This window comes from Pocillopora verrucosa, chromosome 6 (assembly GCF_036669915.1).
Source record: "Pocillopora verrucosa isolate sample1 chromosome 6, ASM3666991v2, whole genome shotgun sequence".
Lineage (NCBI taxonomy): Eukaryota > Metazoa > Cnidaria > Anthozoa > Scleractinia > Pocilloporidae > Pocillopora > Pocillopora verrucosa.
The window spans coordinates 20,889,913-20,917,626 of NC_089317.1; the positions used below are offsets into that span (position 1 = coordinate 20,889,913).

Genomic DNA, 27,714 nt, shown 5'->3' on the forward strand with positions numbered 1-27,714 from the left:
GCCCTTTGAAGCCATGTTGGTGCTAGCGCGGAGGTAATTTTAGACACGCTTTGTTGTAGTGTTTTAGTTTTGAATTTCTTCTTGACTTGTCTGCCATCGAAGAGTTTTTAAACGAAGGGGGAGTGTGGTTTGGTCCGCTTTCGTGAGCCCGTCCAAACGCAGATCGCGTTAGAATGTCTCGCCGTTATGACATGGGTGAGCAAGATACTTCGGCGACTCATGCAGTCTCCAATCGTCGGAAAGTCACCGTCAAAGTTTGTATGCTCGACGATTCCGTGGTAAAATTTGATATAGAGGTAAGTGCTTATGCTTTGACCGCCATGAAAGTTTACCATAGGGCAAGAAACGTGCACATAATTTTTATGTTGTCTATTTTTGTCGGCGTTTCATCAGTTCTAAAAGTTCTGAAATTCTCTGATGTGCTTCGCAGCCCGCAATAATAAATACAGTTAGCAGCTGTCTTGAGAAAATAATAATTCCTGGTTATCCATGTGTTTCGTGCTGAAATTAAAAGTAAACTTTCGGTATTCCTCGCCCGACTGTGCTTTCAGTTTGATGTGCGGATTTCTTTCATTTCTTGTTGCCCGATGTTGTCGTTGAAAAATATGCACAAATTGGCATTATCGATCGATGAAGCGTTCGAAGTATTCGATATCGATAGCTCCGAATGTTTTGTGAATGTAATTTAATGGCTTTCCACGTGCTTAATTTTACCTTTAATATTTTTTTACCTTAGATTTCCTTTTAATCTTTGTTGTGACCCGAAAAACCATGCTGTCTTTCATTTTCCGTGGAACTGGGTTCAATTAGTGGAAATGTTATGTCCATCGGACACACACACTCCGTTTGACTTTGCCTCGATAGGGAATTCTCAGGAAATTGTCATTTTTTCGAAATCCAGCAATATTGTCAATGAACAAACTATTCTCTATAGGACTAGATCCTTCCAGAAAGGACAAAGAATAAAAGCTGAAACCCATGGGAGAAAACGAAATCTATCTTCAGTAAAAAAAGCTCTTACTGCATCGGAAACCATTCTTTGTTCCTGTTGGAGTCCAAAATAAACTGTTCTTGATTTCTGTTGCCGGCCCTTTCTTATCGATTATTCAAGTTTTAAGGCATTCAGGAATTATGTATTTAGGTGTTCGTCTCGCTCCATCTTAATATTAGCGCCGCTAAACATTTTTTTGGTAATATTTAGTGGATTATGTAGCGGTTTTGCCTCCACTATTCGAACAATTTTCAGTAAGTCACTTCCGAAGTGAAACAGATTTTAGCATATAATTTCCATTGACAGCCATTTCATCAAAGATCGATATGCAGGGAAGATGTTAGAAAGGTTGTTGACTTAGATAAGAGTGAATCATTTATTTGATGTTTGTTCTTTGCCGGGATGTTTTAGAATAGGCGATTGTGCGTCCCAAGGACATGTTAATCCGTGAAGATTTGTGTCGATGAAGTTGATAGGTATATTGAGAATCCTACCTTTCAGTTTATTTAGAACATTTCTTGCTTTTGTTTTATCGTTCTGTTGTTATCATGACAGCAAACTATGACTGGAGAATTTTTTCTCGGTTATGGTTTTATTTTGATCGGCATCTATAAAACGTTAGATTCAAGAAGTCAACAGCGAGTTGCAACTGAAATTACAGTTATGTTTCATTTTTAATATCATTTGGAAAAATTGCTCAGTGCCTGCTCCTTTTCAGTGTCAAAAAAATTCCTCAGTTTTTAACTGAGCGGTATGATTATGCATCTTCATGTATAAACAGTGTATTACATGCTAAGCCTCTTTCAAGGTGTTTGGAGGCAGCTAATTATAATTAAAATCCGAACTGATATTTCATAGGCTTTGTGGAACGTTGTTTGACTACCTTAGATGCTAGAAATTCCTTGACCCGGAATTCTCAGCATCGAGAGATTAGACATGAACTTTGTTTACACAGATGTACACTATATGGTGTGACTTCAGGACTCTTTTTGCTTTTGCTAATTCATTTTGTGCTTTCAGATAGGGTAACTTATCATTCTTTCAATTGAGCTTGCCTAAAGCAGGCACCCTTAATTAATTACCACCATATCTTAATCTCTGACTAGTGACTTCTTGGTTATTCTCTGCAAAATACTTTTTCAGCCAGCAGTTGATTATTCATTTGCATTAACAATTTTCGTATGTTGCACATCGCAAGAATTTCTTGATTTGACACATGTGGCTAGGTCTTGCGGTATTGGTTTTTTTTTATGGAAAGCTTTCCATAAAATGTAAGATATATGGGAGTTCTGTTCTCTGAAGGATTTGCAGCTTTTGATTTTACACACATTATTTTCCTTACCTAAGACTGCGCTCATTACTCTAACCCCAAAGAAGACACAATTGTAGAACTGTTTATTGGTCTACTTGTTTTGGGTGACTCTAGGAATGTTTGGCAAGTGTGTCAGCGAAATTGGAGCAAGGGTGTGAACATGAACATGTTTATGTTTTTAAAAAAGTGTGGATTGGAAATACTTTGCCACCATGCCTCATTGAGAAGCGTAACATTATTCTTGTTTCTCAGTCTCAGTAAGAATGGACAGGTGCATTGTGGCCATTTATATATGTCGTGGTTTGGTTTTACTTGTAATTGTGTCCTTTGTCAAATGTTAATTTTCTTTTGTTTTTGTAGCCAAAAGGTAAAGGCAAATCTCTATATGACAACGTCTATGAATGCCTGAACTTGGAAGAACGTGAATACTTTGGACTAAGTTTTTATGACAAAAATGACAATTTGGTAAGTGCCTCATTGTATTTATAACAAGTTTGAAACAAGGCAAGATTTGCATCCTGGTGATCTTGCTCTCAATGTCAAATCAAAAATGAAAGGTACAAAGTATAAATGAAAAATGACTTAATTGAAGACTGCAAATACAATCATGACAATTCCCTAGTTTACTTTTTACCATCACATCAGGATGCAGCTCAAGTTGCTTTGGTTTTAATTTAGAAAGAACTTTGTCTTAGTTGTGCACTTCAGATCTTGAACTTTGTTCCAGTTATCTGGAAGTACAATGTGTTTTTGAGGCTTAAAGTTTAGTATCAGGAAAATGGAGTGGCCTTACGGAATCATATTCTCAACATCTAAATAAAACTGGCTTAGGGCACTGAAATTTATCCAGAGAATTCTCCAATCTCTGATGCCCAGTAATCCCTGATACATGTTCTTGAGAAGATGGTCCCAGTAAACATATTGTACATGTAAATAACGAGCTAGATTAAAGTTGAGTTCAAAAATTGCACTTTAGATATAAGGCCTCCATGAATTATTTAAGCACGTGGATTACACCAAATGAAAAACATTGGTTTCCAAAAACTGTTCCAAATGTAAATCACACAGTTTTTGTGGAAATCGCAACCATTATCCATCTCAACATACCACTTCCACCTCCATCACCAATGTACCACTCAAACTACCTCCGAGTTTTAAAATTCCATTGGTTGGGTGTATACAGTGTAGTTCACATTTAGATTTCTTCATTTTGGAAAAAAAAATAGTCTGGCAAGGGTGAACATTTGTATAAGATATGCATTGTATGGTTAGGTGTGATAAGAAATATTTTTGTAGATGTAGATATAAAATTTCTAAATGCCTTCCCATCCTACGATTGTGTGAATGTGAAAAATAAATCAGTAAAAGAGCAAAATAATATATTAATATATTTTCTGATGTGTGTTATTATATGCAACTATGTCTTCTACATCAATACTACATGTATATTCGACCCTTGTACATGTATATAACATGATGTCATAAACAAAAATATTTATGATGTTATTTTGTACTTTCAAAGTGTAACATAGAGGCACTTGAAGAATACTGCCATTGATGCATTTTTGCCTAGCTGTTTTTCACTCTTTCTTTGGGGTGATAGTACTATATATATAAAAATATAGGTATATATATATATTTTTTTTCATATATGACAATTTCTTTGACCATTCAGTCTTATCTTTTTCCCCTGATCTGAATCTTTGTTTACTTTTAGTACAGCCATTTCCTTGCAATAATATTATTTGGGATAAGTTCAATGTCAACTTAAAGTGCAAAATTTCTCAGATATTTTTTTAGACTTTGATCACATTGTGTAGAAATTGTGTTGTCATTATATTTTAATTTCCTTAAAAATAATTTTTTACAATAAAAAATACATTGAAAAAAATTTTGTGATAAATATCAATAGTGTGAGGATTTGATATGCATTCTGCAAAAAAAAAGAGAGAGGAAAATCTGGAAGATTTCAGTTGCACACCTCAATTTTTTTCTCTCTAGAGGTGGATTGTTTGTTTTCAGAAATCAATAGTTGCATTGTTAAGTCAATATTTTCTTTAAGTATACTTTGATGTAAATGTACAAAATTTTTATGTACATAGCTCACAACTGATTTTTTTGTTTTCATTAATCTTCCCTCTGGCAATTTCCTTTGTAACGAAAAAAGAGCATTTAAGTGTTTTTTCTTTGTTACATTCTGTTCTTGATGATGTTTTAACCCTCAAGCTAATTTTTGTAATCGCAGTGAACCTATCACAGACATGATGGCCTCCTCTTCCATTCAATTCCCCTAATTTGGCACCTGCAATAAATATTGCTATGGATATGTCTTCATCAGGGAAAAAAGCAATTTCTTAGATTTCTATCAGCACTTTTTGCACATTATTGTTAAATTGTTGTTTTTCTTTTTTTTCCAATAAAAACTCTTATTACTGGTTGTAATAATAATTTACCAAAGATGCACAGGGTAGTTTCTTTCACAGGGTTAGCAGTACATTGATTTTCTTATAAGCTGTGGGTTTTTTCTTTTTTTTTTTTTTTCACCTGATTTAAATATTAAAAAAATTATGCCTAAAGGGCAAAAGTGTAATTTTTTTTTCTTTATATGACATTTTTAAGATTATTTCTTTTCAAAAGGTACATCAGATGTGTGTCTGCAAAGGAGGGTCTTTCTTGAAGTTCAAAATAATGATTTAAAAAAGTAGGGATATTAAAAAAACAACAAATAGAGAAAAGGCTTTTAACGAACCAAAGAGGATATAATTTGATAACTGGTTCATAACAAGGAGGTAGGGAAAATGTTGTGACAATTTCGCCAAATTTTTGTTTGATAAGGAAACGTCACCTGTATCTGTAGCTCTATTTTTAGCTTGATAGCATAAGAGCTTGTGAACAGTGTGCTGGTCATTGCACTGTGCAAAGAAAATTTTTTTCTAAGCTCGCCTTCGGGCAAGTTGAAACCATTTCCCGCCAGCACAGGGCCCTAAGTATGGGCCTTATGTCATCTGCAAACAGAAAAAGGAAAAAATGTTTCATGCCCTCCAGGCAAATGTTAAATCAAATCAAGTAGCGCAAGTGGAAAATTAACTAATACTGGGTTATCTATCAGGACTTGTTGGCCTGTGGTCATAGTTTGGGTATACAAGTACATGCATAAGCTACTATAGGCAAGTTATTTACATGTATCCTTCTTTTTTAGGACCTTTTCTATGGAAAATTACTTGCAAGTTTAGCTTTGCCTCATGCCCATGACTTATTCATTTGTTTATTTCACTTTGTTTTTTGGTTGTTATTTACTTGTTTATTTAGCTTTAACATCCATGTAAAAATCACTAGTGATCCTTGTTATCTGATTGGCTCTTATTGGTGCAATTTATCAACAAATTGCACTTTTTTTTTTTGCTTCAAATCCAATCTTTTTCTCTTTCATTTTCATTATTCTCATGAACATAATGTGTGATTCAGGAGTGATACTGAAGGAAAAATTGATTCTTTTGTTGGATTTGAAATCAAGCATATGATTCCAGACCAAATAGCACCCCAATCAGTTCAATTACCATTATCATTTACTGAAGAAATGTAAAATGGTTTCTCTGTTTACATAGCCTGATGTAAACATGCGGGAGGTTGGGAGAACATGAGATAAGTGCAGGAAACCACTCTGCTTCGGGTCGTGGTTTCCAGCTTATCTCATGTTCTCCCAACCTCCCGCGTGTTTACATCAGGCTATGTAAACATGGAAACCTTTATACATTTCTTTTCTAAAATAACTAATGAAAGAGGAACAAAAACTGTGTTTATATACGCTCATGTAAAATGGTTTTATGGCCAATCAGAGCGCACATACTATTTGAATTATTTTATAAATGTATTTGTTTGATTTTCAAATGTTTGCTTAAAAAATGACTGGATTTCATCTGTGATTTTCAGTTTTGGCTTGATGATATTAAACCTCTCAACAAACAAGTCAAAGGTGAGAGCAGATTACATTCTATATTCATGTTATAAAATTTTATCTAAGAAATGTTATAAAAAAATTAAATTTTGCTGTGAGTTACTGATCACGGCGAAAGGTGTTATATTTTGTTGTCGGACAATGTTCTATGGTTGATGAAATTCTCATCAAATACCTATACTTTTTAAATCTTTCTTTTAGATCTCCGTTCAACGCTATTTAGATGCTGTGTGAAGTTTTATCCACCAGATCCTGCAAGTCTTCAAGAGGAGTACACAAGGTACCTTTGTCTCTTTTGTCAGGTTTGAATTAATGGTCCATTTGCAAAGGGTTCATGTCAGCAGCACCTGGGTTTTACAATGAACTGATCTTCCTACATGTACATGTTCTTCACTTCTCTTGCAAATATGGGTTTTGTGTATGCATCTATGAACTTATAATCCAAGCTGTACTGGTAATGGCCTACCTGTCGAGATGCTATCAACCTGTATATCATACATGTACATGTAGGTGCCTTATTAGGCTTACAGTAATTCTTACAGGAAACTTGAATTTTACAACTTACTGATTTTTTGTTTTGTGCCCACAGGTATTTGTTTGGTCTTCAGATAAAGAGAGATCTTCTTAGTGGAAGGTGATTGTTCATTCATTCGTTCTTTCTTTTTCTTTTTTTTCCTTTTTTTCGCATCTTAAGGAAAGTCCTCCTTGTGTGAGTGCATTGTGCACCAACCAACTGTAGTTCTTCGTATGTGGTTATTAATTTCAGCGATAACATTTTTATACCCCCCTTCTAAAATTTCAGATTAAAATGTTCAGAGAATACAGCTGCCCTATTGGCGTCCTATGTTGTTCAAGGTATGTATAACTTAATCTCACTTGTTTTCTAGCTGCGCGAAATTAGGAAATGCTTCAAGTTTTTGGGGAAGTTCTGGGTGAACATCACTTTTAATTCCAGATTCTTATCTGAGAAATCTATATGTACAGTGTAGCTGAGATGGGATCTTCTATCTTTTATCTGCTAGACCAGTTCCTCACACAACTGAAAGCTTCTTAAACCTTAAACTCCCATGAGTGACCAAGACAGAATTTTTCCTTATATTTTCAATACAATATCAAGCAGACAAGTGATGAGAATTAATAACATCAATTAGGTACTTATGAATTGATCCAATACCAAATTCTCTGAACTAACATTATAAGAATTGTAGGGCAGGCAGTAAGGAGAATTAGTAATGAGATCTTGGGAGTAAAAGGGTTAACTTTTCCATTCTCAAAAAAATAGAAACCCAAAATTGAGTGTTACCGCTGAAATATGTACATGTATGTTAAGGGATCTCGCTAAGTATTGAAGTGGTTTTTGAGTGGAGATACATGTATCACAGGCAGTAGTGCATGTGGTCAAATGTAACTAGTCAGGGATCAACATCTTCACTCATATCATCAAGTTAGCTCAGCTATAAAAGGTGTTGTGGGTTCTCTGTCTTATTGTTCTCACCTTTTTTAGGTGAACTTGGTGATTATGATTCCATGTCATGCAGACCAGGATATTTGTCAGAGTTTCAATTTTTCCCTGGTCAGGTATGTTTGATCAGAATTTTCCCATGCATGAAGTTTATTTATATGACATTTTCTTGTTTATATCTGTGTGCTTTCATCTCCTTTATTTTCTTACTCTTTTCAGACAGCTGACTCAGAAAAGAGAATATCTACTTACCACAAAGAGCACAGGTACTTATTATTTTGTACCCTCATGTGACAATTTTGTAGTCACAGGTTTGGTTTTAGACTCAACTACAATTTTTAAAAATAGGATTATTTTTCTTTAAAAAAAATTGGTTCTCATTGATAACAGCTTTCTCAGAATTCAAACATGACCAATGATACCAACCTTACATATTCAATTTTAACATTTTAACAGTACTGTGTTTATGTTTTGTAAACAGCTCATTTGTCATTTTGTCCAGCTGTAGGTTTACAAAATGATACAATTAATGTACAGTTGCAGTGTCAGGAGCAAACTGTGCCTTGATTACAATTTTTTTACTGTTGTTGAACTGTGGGACATGCTGTATTTTTAGGGCATTGAATTAAAAAAATCATTTGATAGATTGAAATGCATGTATATCAATTTCCTTTTGTTTCTATAGGGGTCTGTTGCCTGCTGATGCTGACTACAACCTCCTAGATGTAGCCCGAAGACTAGAGATGTATGGTATGATACTTTATCCTGCCAAGGTAAGAGATTCCTCTGAAATGCTGAACATTTTAGATCTGAATTGAATGGAGAGGAAATGAGGGGAAGAAAAAATTATACTAAGTTAACTTAACAATAAAATTCCCCTGCCCCCCTCAGACACACTCATCCTTCGCAAGTAATGGTGATGCACTACTTTTTTTATTCCTTACAGGACAAAGATGATGTTGAACTCTACCTTGCGGCAGCTCATATGGGTGTCTGTGTATTTCAGAATGGGGCAAAAATTAATACATTTTCTTGGTAAGTACACCTAGGCGTGTTCTCTCTACTTTGAAATTCCTAATCCTCCTGTCAGTACCCCTCACCTTTCCCCCTTTGTCACCCAAATTACGGGTGAGGTAATACATGTTTTGGTGATCATCTGTGCTCACTGGTTGTATTTCATTTCTGTTTCAGGGCAAAAATAAGAAAGCTTAGTTTTAAGAGAAGAAGATTTCTTTTGAAGCTCCATCCTGAAATATTTGTAAGTTGCAAATGTAGTGAAACATTATGGCCTGGCATTTATGAGGACAGCCATAGGGTTATTACTCAATTGAGTTTTGAAATTTATCTGGAATTCCTTTAGGTTTGCTTTATTCTCTCTGTGATTAGTCTAGAAAATGCACATTGTAGTCTAAACCAGTTAGATGCAAGACTAGAACTAATCCTTACTTAACTTTTTGTGTTTGCTTGTACTTCAAGTTTGCCTGGTTTAATCTCTCGTTTCTCCTGAATTATTGATGCTGATTACCTTGGTTTTAGTTTTCTGAGACAGTCCAAAACTGCTCTGAACAAATCTATAAATAATTGGGTTGTTTTCATTTTTATCTTAGGGCCATTACAAGGATGTTGTGGAATTTCTAATGGCAAGCAGGAATGCTTGTAAGAGCTTTTGGAAAATTGCAATAACTACACATGCTTTCTTCAGGTAGGTCACTAACTTGTTAGTTTTTCTTTAACACCAGAGAATTGTGGATGACTCTTCTTTTTCATTTAATGTGCTCTGTTAAAGCTGCATGTACATGTATATCATTACTCTAGAATTTTGCCCCACTGTTCAAATCAAAACGTAAGCCAACTCCATTGTAAGACCATTGTTTTCAAGAGCTGTTTTCATATGTTGGGTCCTCTGTGGCTCCATGGGGTACAGTACCCACAGCTATTTAAGATCCATCCTGGATTCTCAATCCTCTGATTTCAAATATTTGGGTACTCTGAGGATGTAATCTTGAGCCAAGCTGATAAATGTTAAGGGTTGTTCAAAAAATTTTTTGAGATCTTTCTAGAAATGTTGAAGTAGAGAAACAAAGCATGACTACATGTATCCATGCAGTAACTCTTCCACAGAGCCTGAGGCCCTTAAGCATCTGTCTTCTTCATGTGATGGAAAATGTTACGGCACATATCTATCTCTCCATTATTTTTACCAATTTTGGAAAATAAATTTCATATCCATCATCTTTTTTCATCCAAACTTGTTTTTAATGAGTTATTAATGTTAACAACAATCACATACATACACATGTGATTGTGGATCACAACTCTGTGGATCACCTTCCAAGCATATCGAGATTTTTGTGCAAAACCGAACCATCATGAAGAAAGTAATTGATATGTTTTCTTGCAGACAAAATGTAAGCAACCCAGTTACCAAGTCTCGTCCAAGAATCCTCAGCAGAGGCTCATCATACAGATACAGTGGAAGAACACAGAAACAAATCATTGAAGGATGTCGAACAACTTTCAGACAACAGCCTCCATTTCAAAGGTTTGTTTCTCTGACCTCTTGTTCAAACATTCACAAATGTTACTGTACTTGTTAATATTCATAGTGTAAATTGAACACTACATGTATAGACACCAGGTACATGTGTATTGACAATGCTAGGAATGACTTGGTAATACTTCTTCACGTGCAAGTATCAATTCCCACACTGTCATGTATGGAGGTTGTATAGCTACTGTGCTGAGCTTCAGATTAGAGGTCTGGCCCTGAGCCCTTTCTGTTCAGGCAAGAAAAATCAATGGAAACTTGGATGAGCTCTAGCCAGATAGGGGCATGGCCATTATACTTGTACTTTTTCTTGTCCATGAGCAGATTAAGGACTAGGCTTGTACTCTTACATATGCTGACCTAGTACAGATGGAGGGACAGACAACAGAAATCTCAATTTTGTCTTTAGTGTAATTTTTCCTTTGTGTCATTATTTTGAATTGTAATCTTTTTCCCCCTCAGATCACAAAGCATGAAAACACCCACAAGACACAATTCTATGGGAAACTCATCACAACCATCACCTATGTTTTTCTCTGGACTAAGTGAGAACACACCCCCAAGGTCACTGATACCTCTCCAGGAAAAACGGCCCCTATCCTCAAATGGACCAACAACAAGTATTTCACATGAGGATAGACCACAGGAAACTCCACCTGAGGAGGACTTGGTCACCGAGCCATTACCTGAAAAGAAGGGTGCCATTCCACTCCAAGATCTTGATGATGAACCAGATATGATGAGGGAAGAGTCAGATACACCTTCAGAAGCCCAGTCAGAGGCAGACCTTGAGTGGCAAACAGAGCCACTTGAAGTTGCTCCTGCAAGCACTACTGAGGCTTCTGTAAATGTGCATGAATTTAAAGAAACAACAGATGGCAAACCCAGAGAGGCTGTGGAGAATATTGATGGTGAATTTGAACGTGATACACCACTGAATTATTGCAGTGGAGGTGATGATCACAATGTTGATGAGAAGGTTTTGATTCCAGAAGAATGTGTGCGCATTGAGTATCAACCACAACCAAAACCACCTTCACCTGTGGAGGTGAGTGATGTTGACACAATGTCACCTCCCCCGCCATCTCCTCCCCCACCTCCACCAGAAGATGAGGAAGATGATGAAATTCCAGGAGAGATCAGAGATGAAGGGGTTGGTCAGGAATTTCCATCACCACCACCAGAACTATTACCCTCACCACCACCTGAGTTGCTGAATGACTTTGAAAAGTAAGTTGATTTACTTATTGGTTGGGTTAACTGGTTTCTATAAATATGTATACTGAAGGGTATTTGAGCTTTGCTGCCATTGACAAAAGGCATTTTTGTGAGTAACTTACCTGGAACTGCACCAGGCAGAGGGCTTTGCCTGTTGAAGCAAATCATTCAGAGAATTTTTTGTGCAACCCTGTACATGTAACACTAGCATGCATAGCTTTGCTGCCATTGACAAAAGGCATTTTTGTGAGTAACTTACCTGGAACTGCACCAGGCAGAGGGCTTTGCCTGTTGAAGCAAATCATTCAGAGAATTTTTTGTGCAACCCTCTACATGTAACACCAGCATGCATATTCTCCATACTGTTCTCTGTATGTCTCCTATGATCACGACAAGGAGGTTATGTTTTACAATCAAGAACTTTTTCAACTGGCAATCATTTCTTTTCTTTTTGAAACCTTGATGTCTAATTCAGTGGCAATACTGTTAGGAAAAATAAGATGGTAGTCAATCCTTAGGGTGATAGGATTTAGCCAGTATATTTGACTGCTGAGTCCAGAACTCTGCCTTTTGATTTGTGGGTTATTGGATCTTTCAAAATCAAGAGAGATGAAGTTAGAAAAAAACAAAAAAGAAATAAATAGCTTGAAATAAAACAGAGGAAAACAATTTCCTCCAAGACCAGAATCTAACTTCTACTATAAGTAAATTGTATGTCCTGATCTCCTTTGTTTAACTTAGTGAATCATTGTTGCATTATGAGTTTGAGGAAAACTGTCACAATTTTACAATCTTTTAGTTCAGAGGAAGTTGAGCGTCCAATACCTGTTGTTCCACATAATGGATTCCAAGAAGAAAATCAAAAACTATATGATAAGGAAGGGGAAAACAGGGACGAGAAAAGAGATTCAGCAAAACTGAACATCACATGTAGCAGTATAGTCACTAAAGTACAGAATGGTGGAGTAACACGACATGGGAAAGGTGGGTGCAAGTATTTTTTGGCACATGATTTCTTGATATAAGTTGAAAATGCCAGATACAGCAAGAACAATTATTGAGAGAGCAAAGCACAAAAAACTAATTGTGGACACAATAGGGCTGATGCAAATAGGACATAAAGCATCATGCAAGACCTGTGAGATCAATTAAGTTGGCAGGTGAATGCTGAAATTGTTGGAAGTTTGGTTAAAATCTGTTTTTGTCAATATAGAACGTTCTCTAAAAACTAGAGATGAATATTGATAACCTCCAGAAATTTTTCAGGGGTGGGACTTAGTGGTTATTTGCAGTGTGTCTTTCTTAGTAAGCTTGATGGTTAAGGGAATTTTGTCAGGTACATAGGCACAAGTGTTTGTAATGAGGCTTAATCATGCAACCTGCAATAGACTATGGAAAAAAAAAATTGATGTTTGTGCACCACGGGGAGCTCTTGGAGTGAGGTGCTCTCTTCACTCTAATTGCTGTAGTACATATTTATGGTGAGAATTTTGCTGGATTAAGTATGTGTAATTATCACAAGAAATATAATTATGCCTTTAATGCTACTTGGCTGAATTAGATAAGAAAATCAACTTTATGTTACAGTGATTATGCCATTAAAAATATAAGTAAAATAAATTTGTTTCAAAGGATAAACAATACCAACTACTGGAATATTAAATTAAAGTAAACCCTTGCATTTTAAATGTTAAGATGCTCTTACGAATAAACAGATCAATGGTGCTTTTAATTTAAAAATTGATTGTTCATCTTTCTTTTGCTCTATGAAGTACATAGTAAAAGAAAATTGTAAAGTAATTAATACATGTAGTAGCTTAAAAAAAGGCAACGTTTCGCAGTAGACTGATTTACTGTTGCTGCATATTGTAAATGTTTTTAGAATGCTGTGCAAAACATAATTTATAAGGTAATATTTCAGTGGTGGTAAACATTTGCGTCAGTTTGCATTGTCATTCAAATGACTTTGGCTGAAAAGTTTTTACATAATTGTCAAAGTAATGACTGTACATCATCAACAGCAATTTCTGGCAAAAGAAAATTCATTGCAAGGATGATTTCTAAACTGTAGTAATTGTGTTGATGAGGGATGCCTTAAGATCCATCCTTGACATCACGAATATCAGTGTACGTCTCTTACTTTTAATTACTAACCTGTGTTATGGACACAGTTGATAACTAGTGAAGTGTCCAATTATTTCTTATACTATTGTTCTTTTTGCTGTCTTTGCTTGAATGACACGCTTCTCTGTCATTGAACCACTTTCATATGCATTCTCTTTAATACAACTCTTTCTCTCATAACTCTCCTTCACTCTCCCTGACATAATTCTTTTCTTCCAAATCTTTTTCTCTAGATTATGATGAAGTCTGTGGTCCTTGAAGTCAACAAACGACAAACACTGAGTAAACATGGTTTTCAAGATAACAAAGGACATTTTTTTTGCTAAGAAACCAATGAATGCTTAAGATGATAAATCACTGGCTATTGTTGGCAGACTGTATTCAAAACAAACACCTTTGCCAACATAGTTATTTGTACCGTAAAGATTTCAAATGTATGATAAATAAACTCAGTATAGGCGGAAATGCAGATGGTTAAAACTATGCTAATAATTTAAAGAATGTCGTCTTTGCTCGAATTCAAAAGCTAATCCATTTCCTGCCTCCGACTGGATTACACTAATAGATTGGTCTAACCTAAATACGGCTTAAACGCCCCTGAGGCGTGTCGTAATAAGAAAACAGACTTTAAATTGACGTGAGGTTTCTTGAGATCTTAATCTCAAGTCTTTTGTTTATTGTGAATTGTCACTGAATTAAAACCTCACGGTTTTACACCTTTTTTTAGCCCTTCAGACAAAAGTAAAGTGGTAGTTTTATGCAAGATGGTCATCATCTTCTGTGAACAAAGAAAAAATTGCAGCGTAATATTGTTAACTGAGCCGTAAGAATTCAGGGTAATATGGTATTGAAGCATTGCTCGTTGAGTATGTTGTTTTGATTAAATGTTTGATACTGGCCAATAAAGTATAACTTCTTTTAGTATACATCTCATTATGTATACGCAAAGGTAACGCTAAAGAAATGAGATTGAAGTCAGTTAATATTCTTGCGCGTTCTCTGCATACTGCTTCATGTGCAGCCTTTGAACCAGAGCTATTACAAGTTTTGTAATAACTAAGACAATCTAACCAAGAAATGTCTATTGTATTGGTTAATAAAGACAGTGATACATTGAAGTTGATAGTCACAGTTGCATATGCGCTCAAAGGTAGATGAATTTTACTTGCGGGCTATACAATCCTCAGGAGTTAATGTTACCTTTAACTTCTAAATTGTGTTGCGGTGTATATCTGCAACTTTGTACTTCTCAGTGCTGTTGTTATCATAAATATGACTCTGAGAGTTCTTTAAATAAAAAGCTGAAGTTATTTAAAAGTTACAGCTTTGTTTAACTGAGAATTTTACTGAATTTGTATAACTTGAAATGCTTAGGTAAAGTACTTCGGATAGAGATTCAGTGCAATCGCAGTCCCTCCTTTAAGGACTCTCTTGCTTTCATACTTTGCTTCGTGGTTTTTTTTTTTTTTAACAAATCCTTGTAACTCCCCCGTGTCGCAAGCTTGTAACAGAATCGCGTGGGTATTGTTTTGATGTACAACAGAGTTTGATGCTGAATTCATGATTTATGATGAATTCGTAGCAGCTAGATAAAGTCTCCTTCTTAGCCGTTTTTTAGGGCTCGTGACACAGCTTATGGTTACTTTGGCTAGGAAGAGAACATTTTCATACACAGACTGTAGAGAGGATATCCATTCTTTTTAAAATAACAATGGCTACGCATTCCCAGAGTGCAGTAGCCACAAAAATTTCCCGTGTATCGGGGTGTTCGATTAACTGAGATGTGAAATTTAGATTACATCACTGAGCTTTTGATTCATTCTTGCAGCAAAAATGATGCAACGAGATTGACTGTAGGTACAATTTTTTTGGTTTGTTTTTGTTTCCGCCGCGGAAACTATCACGGTTGCGGAGATCCCTATTCAAGAAACTCTTCATTACCTATGAAGAGTTTTAATTAGATCGTAGCGACAGATTTCCTCGCAATTATCTTCGTAACGACGATAAGAAATATCCACATTTTGGGGATGTCTGTTAATTTAAAGACTGACAAACCTAGTAACCTGAATTTTAGACTCCATCTGTGAGCCCTGACTTGGACAACTGTGATGTTATCCGGCCTAGACATCTGGAAACCCTTGGTGTTTCGATTTCACTTAATTGAGCTTGGTAAATGGCCTCAAATTATTAGGTTAGTTCTTGACAGATATTTCCTCGACTGAGACTGTTATGTTGAAAGTACCCTCAAATTCTCCTCCTAAATGGTAACTGAACATATAAACTACAGAATATTACATAAAAGACACTGTCTAAAAAAGCTTTCTTTCTAACGATAGGAGTTGCATTAAGTTTAAATTATCAGTTTACACTTTTGAGACCATCTATATCATTACCTTAATGTTTAGTTTGGCAAGGACACTGTATGGAGAAATTTGATTCTGATCACCCTTAGGGGTTAAAGAGTATGCGAGTATGCATCTCCCTTCCGCTGAATTCATCTTGTGTCTCATTTCAGGTAGCAGAGGGTCTCGTCACAGCACAGACAGCGGTGCAACATCAGACTCTGGAGAAGCAAGGGATACTATGTATGACGAGCTGTCGTCTCCATTCCGAAGTGACATTGAAACATCGCCCCCAGTGTCTCCCACCTCACCAATTTCATTTCAAAAGGGTGCTTACATCTCCAAGGTAAAGGCTGAATCTACTCATTTACTGAATGGCGGTGCTGGAAGGGAAATTATCTGGCTCTAGGTAAGGAAGTACGTATCAAGCGCAACGAGGTCTTCATGTGATGATCGAGAGCCAAATATTTTCCTGTCCAGTGAGACCAAACTCGTCCAAGGAGCATTTTCAAGACGGCCGCTCTTCGGGAAATAATTATACTAAAAGTATGATTTTGTATTGATCTTTAGGAATTGTACAGCGCAGCTCACAATGTCGCCAGAGAACTGTTGAACACGGAGAGAACGTATGTATAAACATGAAGTTACAACTAAAAAGACACAGACTGCACTCTAAACATTTGAGGAAAAATAATGCAAATCCCTCTTATTTGTGATTCGGAATTTTTTACTTTCAATATTTTTAATACAACTTTGTTACCCCGATTTTACTTTGTCTTTTTCCTACCTGTGTCAGCTTGGCGCATATAATGCAAAACTATTCACTGATTTTTCCGTCATTGATAGATTTGTAAAAGACCTGGAAGTTATCACCATTGTAAGTAGCAAGCTTTATCTTTGTTACTCTCTTTCTCTACCTGAGACTACTTAACTGCAATTAGAGGTCAATCGATACCTGTTATTAACCGAGGTCGAGGTCCGTACCGTTTGTTACTGAGTTCGTTGAAAAAAAGAGGTTCCTTAATTTACAGTACGGACCGATAAAACGAAATTAGTAAAATATTGATTTTATATCTTGGTTGAAAAAGAGGGGGAATATTTAATTTCGAACAAACCTTGAATTTAGCGGGCTATACAGTGAATTACGGTGCGCTAAATTGACCAATCACAGCGCACGTACTTACTGAGAGATATGATAAAGTCATGCGTACTCGACTAACGAAAGGCCTGCTTCGCAAATTATGCTGGAGTGTCCTTACACAAATAGTTTCTCGTTAATTGAAAAATGAAAGTTATTTGAGAAAATCTCATACCCGCCCTCCAGACTAAGAAATGCTTCCCAAGGTGTGCCACTCGAAGAGAAAAATATAATTTCAATTAGCTTTGATGAAATATTAATGAGAATTAATTCATTGCTGGAACATGAGGGACAGTCCTCATTCCATTGCCTTCGGATTAAAAGTAGGTCTCGTGGCCGTCCTATGCAAAGGGTTTATTGCTGTCTCGCTTGATCAAGGCATATTAAATAGCTTTTATCGTCTGTTGTTTGTTGTTTTATTAGGCCTTTAGAGATGTTGTGAATGAAGACAGTATTCTTCCTGAGGAGAGAAGAAAGCTTCTGTTCTCTACATTTGATCCAATTTACGATTTCCACTGCTCATTCTTATCCGAGCTCGAACAGCGAATGAACCTGTGGTAAGATAATGTCGTCGTTAGTATTACAGAAGTGAGTTAAATCACTTCAGTTTGAAAGATTGTGTCCCAAACTTTCAAGGAAGTGCACGATGTTTTGTGAGGTATTTTGATTCAATTGTTGTTGTCAGCTTTTTTGTTCAATTGTCAGAATATCTTGCGTTTGGGTGCTCCACTGATATGGCTACAGGAAAAAAATTCCTTCATCGATACAACTGTGGTACACTATTTAGGAAAGGAAGTCAAGTCAATAGATTATCGCTACAAATTTGCGCTCTGGTGTGTTTCAGAGGTTTTTCACCTCAGAAGACACTCTTAAATTCAGACCAATGTCAGTATCTCAGCAATGCGCACTTACCCCTCCCCTAACCCAACATTAATCCCAGTTTGTCATCAGTTGAACTTTTGTTGGGTTAGGGGAGGGGTAGGTGCGCAGTAGCTCAGATACTGGCGTTGATCCGTAAGCTCTGTCCCAGTCGTCAATTTGATGGTGGTGGTATTGTTTTTGAATGTTTAGGGATAAAAGTGGAGCGTCTAAAACGAACGAGAGTCCAAGAATGGGAGACCTGCTGCTACGTAACATGAAGCAGATAAAGGTAAGCGAGGACCTATTGGCATAAAGCTGGTAATTTTTAAGCCGTTTCTTCCATCATGGATGATAGTATGTGCTTAAACATTTGACAACGTGGAAGGAGTGTTCTGATTTGTAACTCAAACTCCGAATGTCCTTTGCTTTTCATCTCCGAGCAACTCGCGCGGGATTTGCGCCCGAAAATATTGCAGTCGTTGCAGGAATAAATGAATGAATTAAAGTACTCTTTTTGTGCTATGTGATCTCACGAGTGAAATGAGTGAAATTCTACCGAAGGCTTGACTTTCGCCAAGGACTTCATTTACTGTGGGCAGAGAGAACCATCGGCTACTTTGTAACACAATATTGAAACAGCTTTGGGGTATACAGTCAGAGATTGAAATGTTTCCTACTAACATGGAACAAGGTTGTGATACTTGTTATACATCATTTTTCTGTTTTCGTGGGAGTTATCGTGGGTGTCTTGCTTGCAAACCCGTGTACTGAAGAAGTACGCGCACGTTCGTTCGTTGTATTTGTTCATTCGTGCGTTCGCACTTTTACGGGTTTATTCATTCAAGTTTGTCGTAAAATTTTTAATTCATTCAAGTTGGCAAGTTTGGTTTGGAGAATTCTCATCTTTATGATATGTAGTCTACTCTGTTTCTAAATTTAATTGTTAATTTATTGTCTACTTTACTCTACCTTTGACTAGCGATACCTACACCATGTGAAGAGACACGCCCAAGTGATGCTTGAATTAGAGGATGCAACAAATAACTATAGAGACTTTGAGGTCGCCTACAAAGAGTTCGAGGTGTGCTCTTTATTGATAAAGTTTTTATGTGCCCTTGTCGATGTCTCATTTTATTGGTTCCTCTTAAACAATTAAACCTTATTTTTCTCTTTTTTGTAGACTCAAAAAGTTTGTTACCTGCCATTCAGTGCTTTCATCTTGAAGCCATCGCAAAGAATAGTTCATTACAAATCTCTTCTAGAGAGTAAGTCAAAGAAAACTTCTTATGACAAATGCTATCCGTATATAGTACAGCCAAGGCCATACCAACGGCCAATTACAAATAATTTAAAAAAGAACGAGCTTACTCGAAATAAGGAAAAGCAATCTGCTTCATACAGTTTGCTTTCTTCAATAAAGTGTGTCCGAGGGACATTTGAATTTTGGTCTCCGTTCTGTTTATTTGTGAAATAATTCTTTTTCCTCTTTTCAGGACTTTTAAAGTTTTATCCCACTGAACACATCGACCATAAGGACACTCAAAGTAAGTAAACGTAACTTTGGTTTGGCTCTACAACCATTTGGTCCATGAGTAGTTTGGTGGTTAAGATGAGCAGAGTCCAAGTGTTAATCAGTTACCTACTATCGTACTGGAATTTATTTTTCAAACGATTTTCCTTTATATTCTACGTTAGCTTAAGATATTTCTTTTACGTTTATCCTTCCTTAACCTAAATAGTGGTTCTCTCTTGTGGTTGCTATTCATATCCTTGTTAATCTATTTCTGGGAATTTTGCGTTTAACCAAGATACTCTTTGAAGCTTTATTTCAAAGTTTGCAAGGAAGTACATGTATATCGATTGAAATTGCAAGGAGAGGTTTCTTTTTATTCGATTGTTGAAGCTAAAGGATTTATCTCCACTTTCATGCGAATTTAATTTTGTTTAAAATTGTAGCTGTTTATGCGAATTACTAATGCACTTTCCCTTGCTGATACTTTTGCTAACTACCATGCTTTATCAACAATGGACATGAAATTATCTGAAATGAATTTGTGGAAAACATTTATCTTGTCTTTGGGAAAATTATTATTCTGATTTTTCTATTCCTTATCTAGGAGCCTTGGAGGAAGTGAACGAGGCAGTTAAAGCTGTAGAGGAAAGTATAAGGAAACTGGTGAGTTGAGTAGGAAGCTGTTTACATTTTACATTGTTATTGTATCTTTGTTTTTATTGAACGTTCTTGTTTTTTTGGATAAAACATTTCTCCAGTCTGGCATATCAAACCATCTTGAAAGACCTAAAATTTTCCTATTCTCGTTGTTTGATAGGAAAACTTTCAGAAAATCATCGAGCTTGAAAGAGATTTGCTTGGAGTTGAAAATCTCGTGCAACCTGGAAGGGTAAGTGATTGGTTATACAAAACAGCGGTGTATATGACTAATAAGTCAGGTTTTTTTACACAAAACAACAAAAAATAAATAAATAAAATAAACAAACAAACGGAGGAGGACTCAAACCTCTTCAGGGCGTGAAATTAACCTTTTTTTTCTGATAGCCACTTGGCTCCTAAATTCTTCAAAGTGGTAGCCAATTCGAAAAAAGTTGGTCGCCATTTTCAAAGACAAACAAAATCTTTCTTTAAGCTGTCAGCGTTCTAGATAGACCCTCCAAAATTAAGTTAGGGAAAAGATCTTTAACGTGCTACAAAGTGGACACTAGGATAGATGATATACAACGTTCAGTCTCATCTAAATCCAAGATGGCGTCTAGTTATCGATCGAGATGCATGTGCTACGTTTTGGAAACAAACTTAACGAGAATGTTTGCCGCGGATTTATCTTTGCAAATCTTTTTAATTCACTATATCTCTTGGTAAGGTTATGATGAAACGTTCTAGTCGCCAATTTGGCGACTAACTTTCAGGATTTGGTCGCCAAAGTGAAAAATTTAGGCGCATTGGCGCCTGTATTAGGCGCAATTTCACGCCCTGCTCTTAGTTGTTTCCTATCATTTATGCCTCAGCGTGTGTTTGAGGGAGTCATTGTTCCCATGTGATATGTTTTTATGTCTCTTTGTAGGAGTTTATCCGAGAGGGCTGTCTTCAGAAAATTGACAGGAAAGGTCCACAACCAAGGATGTTTTTCTTGGTAAGAGAACACTCTTTGTTCACGTTTCTATGCAATATAATTATGTTCTTGACATCAATTTAAAATTTTGTTGTGTTCTTCGTGGCAGTTTTCCGATATTCTCCTCTACACGTTCAAAGGCGTCACGTTAACAAACCAGTTTAGAGTGCGGGGCCAGATCCCTCTGGATACCATACGGGTATGTTCTATTAATTGCTGGTTTGATCTGCCACTGATTTACATTAGGAAAGGGAGGCACATTGTTAGACCCCGAGATAATAACGTGTTCTGTGTGTTCAATTTACCCGTAGCTTGAAAACAGTGGTCCGGAGATGCACGGGTTATATTCATTTACTATCATCTCGGAAGCAAGAGAAATTCATTTAGCGGCAGGGTCAGAGGAAGAAAAATACAAGTGGATGGAGGATCTGAAAAGAGCTGTAAAACAAGCTAGAGATCGGGTAAGCTATTCTTTTTGCTAATACTCTCCAAGATATGTAGGTAGGGAAATTGGCAAAAAATATACCCGATTGTTCAGGACTTTGAAACTGATTTTTGTTATCAGGGAGTCAAGACCAAGATTTTCTACTTTTCTTAAGTGGATGATCATTTGATTATGTTTGTTTTTATTCCTACGATATTTTGATTTGTTTTAGTCTTGCCGAAGTTCCAACATGTTAGTTACAAGGTTTTAATTCTTCCAGGTTTTTTGCGGAGCTTGCTCTCAGAAGAGATCCAACTTTGCCTACCGAACCCCCAAAATGAGATCAACTCGATTCCTATGCGAAGAATGCTACAGCGATCTAGAGCAAGGTAATGAATATTTTCATGCTATTTTGTCTTAACCCTCTACACCCTAAAATCAGTATGCATATTCTCCATATTATTCTGTAAACATTTCCTAAGATGTCGACATGGAGAATTTGTCTAACAATCAAGATCTTCTTTAGTGGGTGATCAGCTCCTTTATTCTCCTGACCTTAATGTTTGATTCAGGGGTGATATGGTAAGGAGAAATTAGATGCCAGTCACTCTTAGGGGTTAAAGGGTTAAATAACCACCGAAAGAACCCATATCTAGTTGTCGTGTTCTTTGTTACTACCAGTCAGGAGAAGGGTTAAATTAGCAATATGGGCTGTTAAATTAGCAATATGGGCTGGAAAAAGTGTTTTTTTTTTTTTAATTTAGTGGGGTAAAGGATTATCCACTTATCCTGTAAATAATGTTCTTTCGTCCCCCTTTGCAGAAGAATTACATAATGGAGACACTCCCTACCCCCAGATGGGATCAGGTGACAAGGTCCTGCCCCTACCCACCCCCGTGGAAATAACAGGAATAGCAGATGGTGATGGATCGGATGACGAGATCAATTCTAGTCCAGTGTCAAGCTTGGAAAGAAGACATGCGCACACTCACACCATGTCCACACGTAGAGTCTGTTGGCATAGAAATACTAGTATTAGTATGATTGAACATTCGCTTTCTGTGCGAGTAAGTATAACTACTGTTTACGTGGGAAGTCTATTCCATTCCATTTTATTTATATAGTTCTGGTAGCCATTGCATGTACGTTGTCATAGAAAAAAGCAAAAACAAAAAGAAACAAAAAAAAGAAAAGGCCAAGAAGGAATTTATAGGCATGTTAAACTACCCGCTTGCTTCACGTGCGGCAGCCGAACGACTTAATCGGAATTTCTATCGAGAACCTATTCCAACTTCTTGAAAGTATGAGATGTTGTGAGGAATATATACGCTAAGATAAAAAAAAAAAAAAAAAAAAAAAACAGTGTGGGGTAAATTGTATTATAACAAGGCTCTTCTGAGAACAGGTTCTCACTCCATTCCTGTTTTATTTCAGAATCAGATGAGTGGAGAATTGCTGAGGAAATTCAAGACTGGAAATCGATGGCAGAAACTGTGGGTCGTGTTCACAAACTTCTGTCTTTTCTTCTACAAAACACACGAGGTATAAGTGTGCATCCATCGGGAAAGTTTGCTATTCTTCAACTGAAATTGTCTAAGAAAAATACATGTTCAAACATATTTGTGTGGTTTTTTGTATGGGAGGTAATCTTTCAGACATTGGCGCTCGCCAGTTGAAATTATTTATATACTTATCTCTCTAATTGTTAAATATTAACTCAAGACTTTTTTTCCTAGGACGAGTTCCCATTGGCGAGCTTACCACTGATTGGTTACTCGGTTGGGAGACCGGTTGAGGTAATAATTTGGAAATCAGCATATTTTTCCTCTGGAACATAGTGACTCCGTAACTTTCTTCGCCATTAACTTACCTTAGGCAGATAGGAGACTGTAAAGGACTTGAGATGGTTATAATACGGTTCTTATTGTTATTAAATTGCTATTAAATAGCTATTTCCGCAAGTGAGCAAGATGAGTCCAGCCAATGCTAAGAGGCCCTTAAATCTAGAGATAAGCTCCAACCTTGTGGGCTTCAAGACAAACTGAGCATTTGACCTTGACCCTTTTTTTCCTTTACAGGCCGATGGTATCGACAAGGACCTCGTTTTCAAGCTGCAGTACAAGACCCATGTGTACTTTTTCAGAGCCGAAAATGAATACACCTTCTACAGGTGCAGCAAAACGTATTAATATCATGTAAACCAAATTGTGTTCACCAATAGCTCAAACCTTGACCACCGAAATGGTGTTGCTTATTTTGTGATGTTTTATTCACAATGTTTGTCAACGAAACTTCGTAAACAAAGTGTCAGCAAGAATGAAAACAGGTTGTTTCAGTAATGGAAGTGTCTGGTAAGAGCAGGAGGGAAAAAAACATACGCATTCGTCAATTGAAGCGCTACTTTCTCTCTTGATATAAATTCATAAAGCATTTCTTTTGCGCCTTTGATTTCAGGTGGATGGAGGTGATTACAGGTGCAACCCAAAGCTCATCCAGAGTGCGTCTTTTCAGTCGTCAGATCAGTTCTGTTCATTAAGCAAGCTGCGATTTGGAACAAGCTGCTTCTTTGTTGTACGTTCACCCGAGGTATTTTATAATCGTTTTATTACATGCGTGCGCTGCTTTTCTAACGGGTACCGCGAAGCCAATCTTGGAGAAAAGTGAGGTATTGTTCCTGAACAGTCTCTCAAGCTTTTTTACAATGGTGACTAGGATCGTAGCCAAACAAGGCTTTTTTACCGAAGGGATGCGTCTGCTACAAGCTGTGAATGTGACCCTTTGTGACCGTGGAGACGAGAAATAAGTTAAATTGCTGCAAGGATCAAGGGCAGGCCTTCACCTCAACATAGGCCGGAGGATTTCTCCCCAACACTTCAAAAATTCAAAGGCATGGAATGGAAGTATCGTTTTACTTGTAATGATTTCCCAGGCGCGCATTCAAGCTGACCTAAAATGGGTTGTTGGTTCTCTTAAAGAGTCTGCAGTGAATCTCTCATCTTGAACGTCTCTTTCAATGTGGAATGGGCTTTGCAGCATCCAGTAATCTTCTCTTAATTGTACCCGATAGTGTTGTTGCTGAATGACTCAAGTAGTTTCCGCGAGGGAGACTTAGGTAATGGTTAGAGGCCATATAACAGGGCATGATAAGCAGCCGTTATCTTGGCATTACTTCAACGCCAATTTTAAGCGTTCTTCTTAAAAAACTTACTTACAAACACATTTTTTTAAGAGGTCTATTTCCTACCGCTTAATACTATATTGTTATTTAGTCTCTCGCCTGGTACTCCATTAACTTACAAACTCCGAATTTCTTCTCCACAGTTCTTTCATTTTAGCTTCCCCTCGTTTTCTTGTAAATTAATTGAGAGTTGGAGTTCTCTAAAGATAAAACTTGTACATAAGGATTTCTATTCTCCCCATCTGTTCTCAGTAATGTATTGCAATTACGAGGAGAAGTTTCATGTTAATCACTGATCGGAATGAAGACAAAGACATTTAAAAATGCGGGTGCGGAGGAAACAGTTTATATAACAATGTTTACAGTTTGGTTTTCGTTCTTGAGCGAGAAAGCCATTGAATTGTACAATTATAGAATATCTTGCTTATTTTCAATTTTATTACCGATTTTAACAGAAATTGTCGTACGCCGGAAAGGGGTCTCGTGGTAGAGTTTAAGGTTCGGTATATTAAAAATACTTATACCCTCTGCTGCCTTGGGCGAATTACATTAGGGGATGGGAAGGTGAAGAATTTTACATAAGCTAATTGTAGCTCGCGTAAACATTTCCGTTGCAAAACTAATGAAAAGCTTAATTTTAGGTGTTTAATGCTACATCCGGATTTGATATTAATGTGGAAACTATTTTTCGCGTTGTTGATGTAGCGAGAGTGCTTTTACGTTATTTGTATTTACCATCACGTTGAACTTGAGCCAAATTGCAAAATCTGTTTGAAAGTTACAATTCGACTGCTGAAGCAATGAACCTGAACGTAACATTACCCAAGTGACCTTGAAGGTATTAAGCAAAACAGTGGTTAAGTTAACCCTTTAACTCCCAAGATCTCTTTAGTAATTGTCCTTACTGTCTGGCATACAGTTCTTGTGATGTTAGTTTGGACAATTTCTTATTTGAGCAACTCAAAATCCCCTAACTAGTATTTTTCGATATTCTCATCACTTGTCTACTTGTTATTGTATTGATATTGTAAGGAGAAATTCTTTCTTCGTCATTTATGGGATTTAAAGGGTTATTGACGGATTCTGTGTTCGTAGTGACCACCCGAGCGGGAAAGATAAGCAGATCTTCCACTCTCCGCTTTGCTGTCTTTTCTCTCGCCAGTGTGGATTTCTTTGGTGTAGTATTTTACTTCAGAATAATTTTTTCCTCAAGCTTGTTCGGTCTTGATGGCTGGTTATGGGACTCTACTTCGTCTCAGCTGGTAGAATCGCTAAAGGACGAACTTAGCCCATATCCTGCCATTCTGACCTCTATTTTGGACAACAATGGGCAGTACATTTGAGAGAAAGTTGTTACTCTACATCAACAAAGTGAAAAATAGTCTCAGACTCTCGCAATAACGTCAGGCAACTTTCAAACTACGTGGAAACTTCGATTTAACGGCCGGAAGAGACACTTAGAACTGGACATGACATGCAAATGTTACACACCCCGATTTAAACACGAAAGGATAAGGAGAAGAAGACTCAGTTACTTAAACAGTTTGTAGAACTTATGAGAATGCTTCTAATCTTGTGAGTCTTATCATAAAGCTGTCTCGGCACATTATTGCCCTCGGTTGCTATAAAAGTTTAAAAAAAAAAAAAAGGGGTCTGTAACGCTTCTCAACCATAGGTACATACATACATCTTGATACACCTATCAGGCAGTGAGAGCGAGCGTGCTCTATTAATTTTCTATTAATTTGTTTTCGTTGCATGAGAGTTGCAACGTATTAAAGCTTTCGAATTCTTATTAAGGTGAAGGGTCTTCTAGCTGTAATTGAGAAAAGACCGAGGATAGGCCAAGATGTGTGTTTATTTCAAGTTAAAAGAGTCTCCTCACTATGCGCGATAATCTCGAGATGGTTGCGCCTCAAGGAGTTGTTATCTGAATGGGACTAGTCGGGCTGTCGTTTGGTATGTGTTATTTACTAGCGTCGATGAAACTCTAGGGCAATTTTTGTTGTTTTTGTCTTTTTGTTTGTTTGTTTGTTTGATTACAGATTGTTAGTCTAAAACCTGGGTAAATTGCACCTTGGCAATTACACTTCTCGCTGTAAAGTTACTACAATAGTGTTTCGGTGAACGTGCAATTTTAACATCATTTACCTGTTTACCTGAGTGCTCTTCATGGCACGGCTCTTCCATAATGAATTGAAAGTTGCCCAATTGCCCAATTGCCGTGTCGCGCAAAGGTCGGTCTTATTGTTGATTTGGTCGAGGATCGAGATTTGGATCAAGCGATTGGATGTGAGAATCCGTTAAAGCGTGGAGACTCTTTTAACTTGAAGGTTTGTCGTGCAGGTCAGAATTTTGTACAGAGTATTGAGATTATTCAGAAGAATGGCTAAATAAATGTTAAATTTATATTCTTTAGAGTTATTATTCATGTCGAGAAATTCATTGTAAGTTCAAATAAAGTTTTGGACATAACAGAAATAAAGAAGTTGGCGAGTTCTTGCATTTTCTCATTGGGTGTCCAGTGTAGGGAGGTAACCACTGCTCTATTTATTTGATGTAGTAGGCGTTTGTTCCTTATTCGTTTTGACGAAGGGTAGTTGCTTGAAATGTGAGCTTCACAAACTGTTTAAGGTGGCCAACTTAAATAATCAACTCATTTGATAAGACCATCTCATATTACCCCCCCCCCCCTCCTTCCCGCCGTCACAGCATTACAATTTCTTTAAAAAGTCAACAGGCAAAGGCCAATTCGAGGAAAACAACAACACGATGCCTCAGCAATTATTGTTTTACTCTAACAGAAAAAGGATAATCTGTTCATGTTGTCCTTCAGCAGCATAATTAAAAATATAAAACTGTTCTAATGAGGCCTCAAACTGCTGTTTAAAAAGTAAAATCTAAAATCCAAGCTTTCGCCGATCAACGGCACCATCAGGGATGAGAAATTTATGTAATACTTGGTGGCCAAGTGCAACTGTGCAAACTTAAACCTTTATATACGCATTGAACCACGCATTGTACCACGCAACC

The 27,714-nt window shown here is 36.8% G+C and overlaps 1 protein-coding gene across 2 annotated transcripts; it reads left to right on the forward strand.

Annotated features, from left to right (window-relative positions):
• On the forward strand, window positions 1-27,239 carry LOC131792388 (FERM, ARHGEF and pleckstrin domain-containing protein 2). 2 transcript variants are annotated; one of them, XM_059109758.2, is made up of 34 exons: window positions 1-296; window positions 2,664-2,768; window positions 6,234-6,276; window positions 6,460-6,538; window positions 6,848-6,892; window positions 7,061-7,113; window positions 7,763-7,836; window positions 7,940-7,986; window positions 8,406-8,493; window positions 8,667-8,755; window positions 8,912-8,978; window positions 9,328-9,422; window positions 10,122-10,262; window positions 10,731-11,498; window positions 12,286-12,470; window positions 16,126-16,298; window positions 16,523-16,578; window positions 16,799-16,829; window positions 17,514-17,647; window positions 18,162-18,240; window positions 18,931-19,032; window positions 19,132-19,216; window positions 19,445-19,495; window positions 20,069-20,127; window positions 20,282-20,353; window positions 21,032-21,100; window positions 21,189-21,278; window positions 21,391-21,540; window positions 21,784-21,892; window positions 22,326-22,570; window positions 22,938-23,045; window positions 23,240-23,299; window positions 23,582-23,673; window positions 23,958-27,239. In XM_059109758.2, the coding sequence occupies exons 1-34, from the start codon at window positions 174-176 to the stop codon at window positions 24,037-24,039; spliced, it is 3,849 nt and encodes a 1,282-aa protein (XP_058965741.2). In that variant the 5' UTR covers window positions 1-173; the 3' UTR covers window positions 24,040-27,239. The 2 variants fall into 2 exon arrangements, with proteins under 2 accessions (XP_058965741.2, XP_058965748.2); XM_059109765.2 differs by lacking the exons at window positions 22,938-23,045; window positions 23,240-23,299; window positions 23,582-23,673; window positions 23,958-27,239 and having other exon boundaries at window positions 21,391-21,542; window positions 21,785-21,892; window positions 22,326-22,474.
• The last annotated feature ends 475 nt before the right edge of the window (window positions 27,240-27,714 follow it).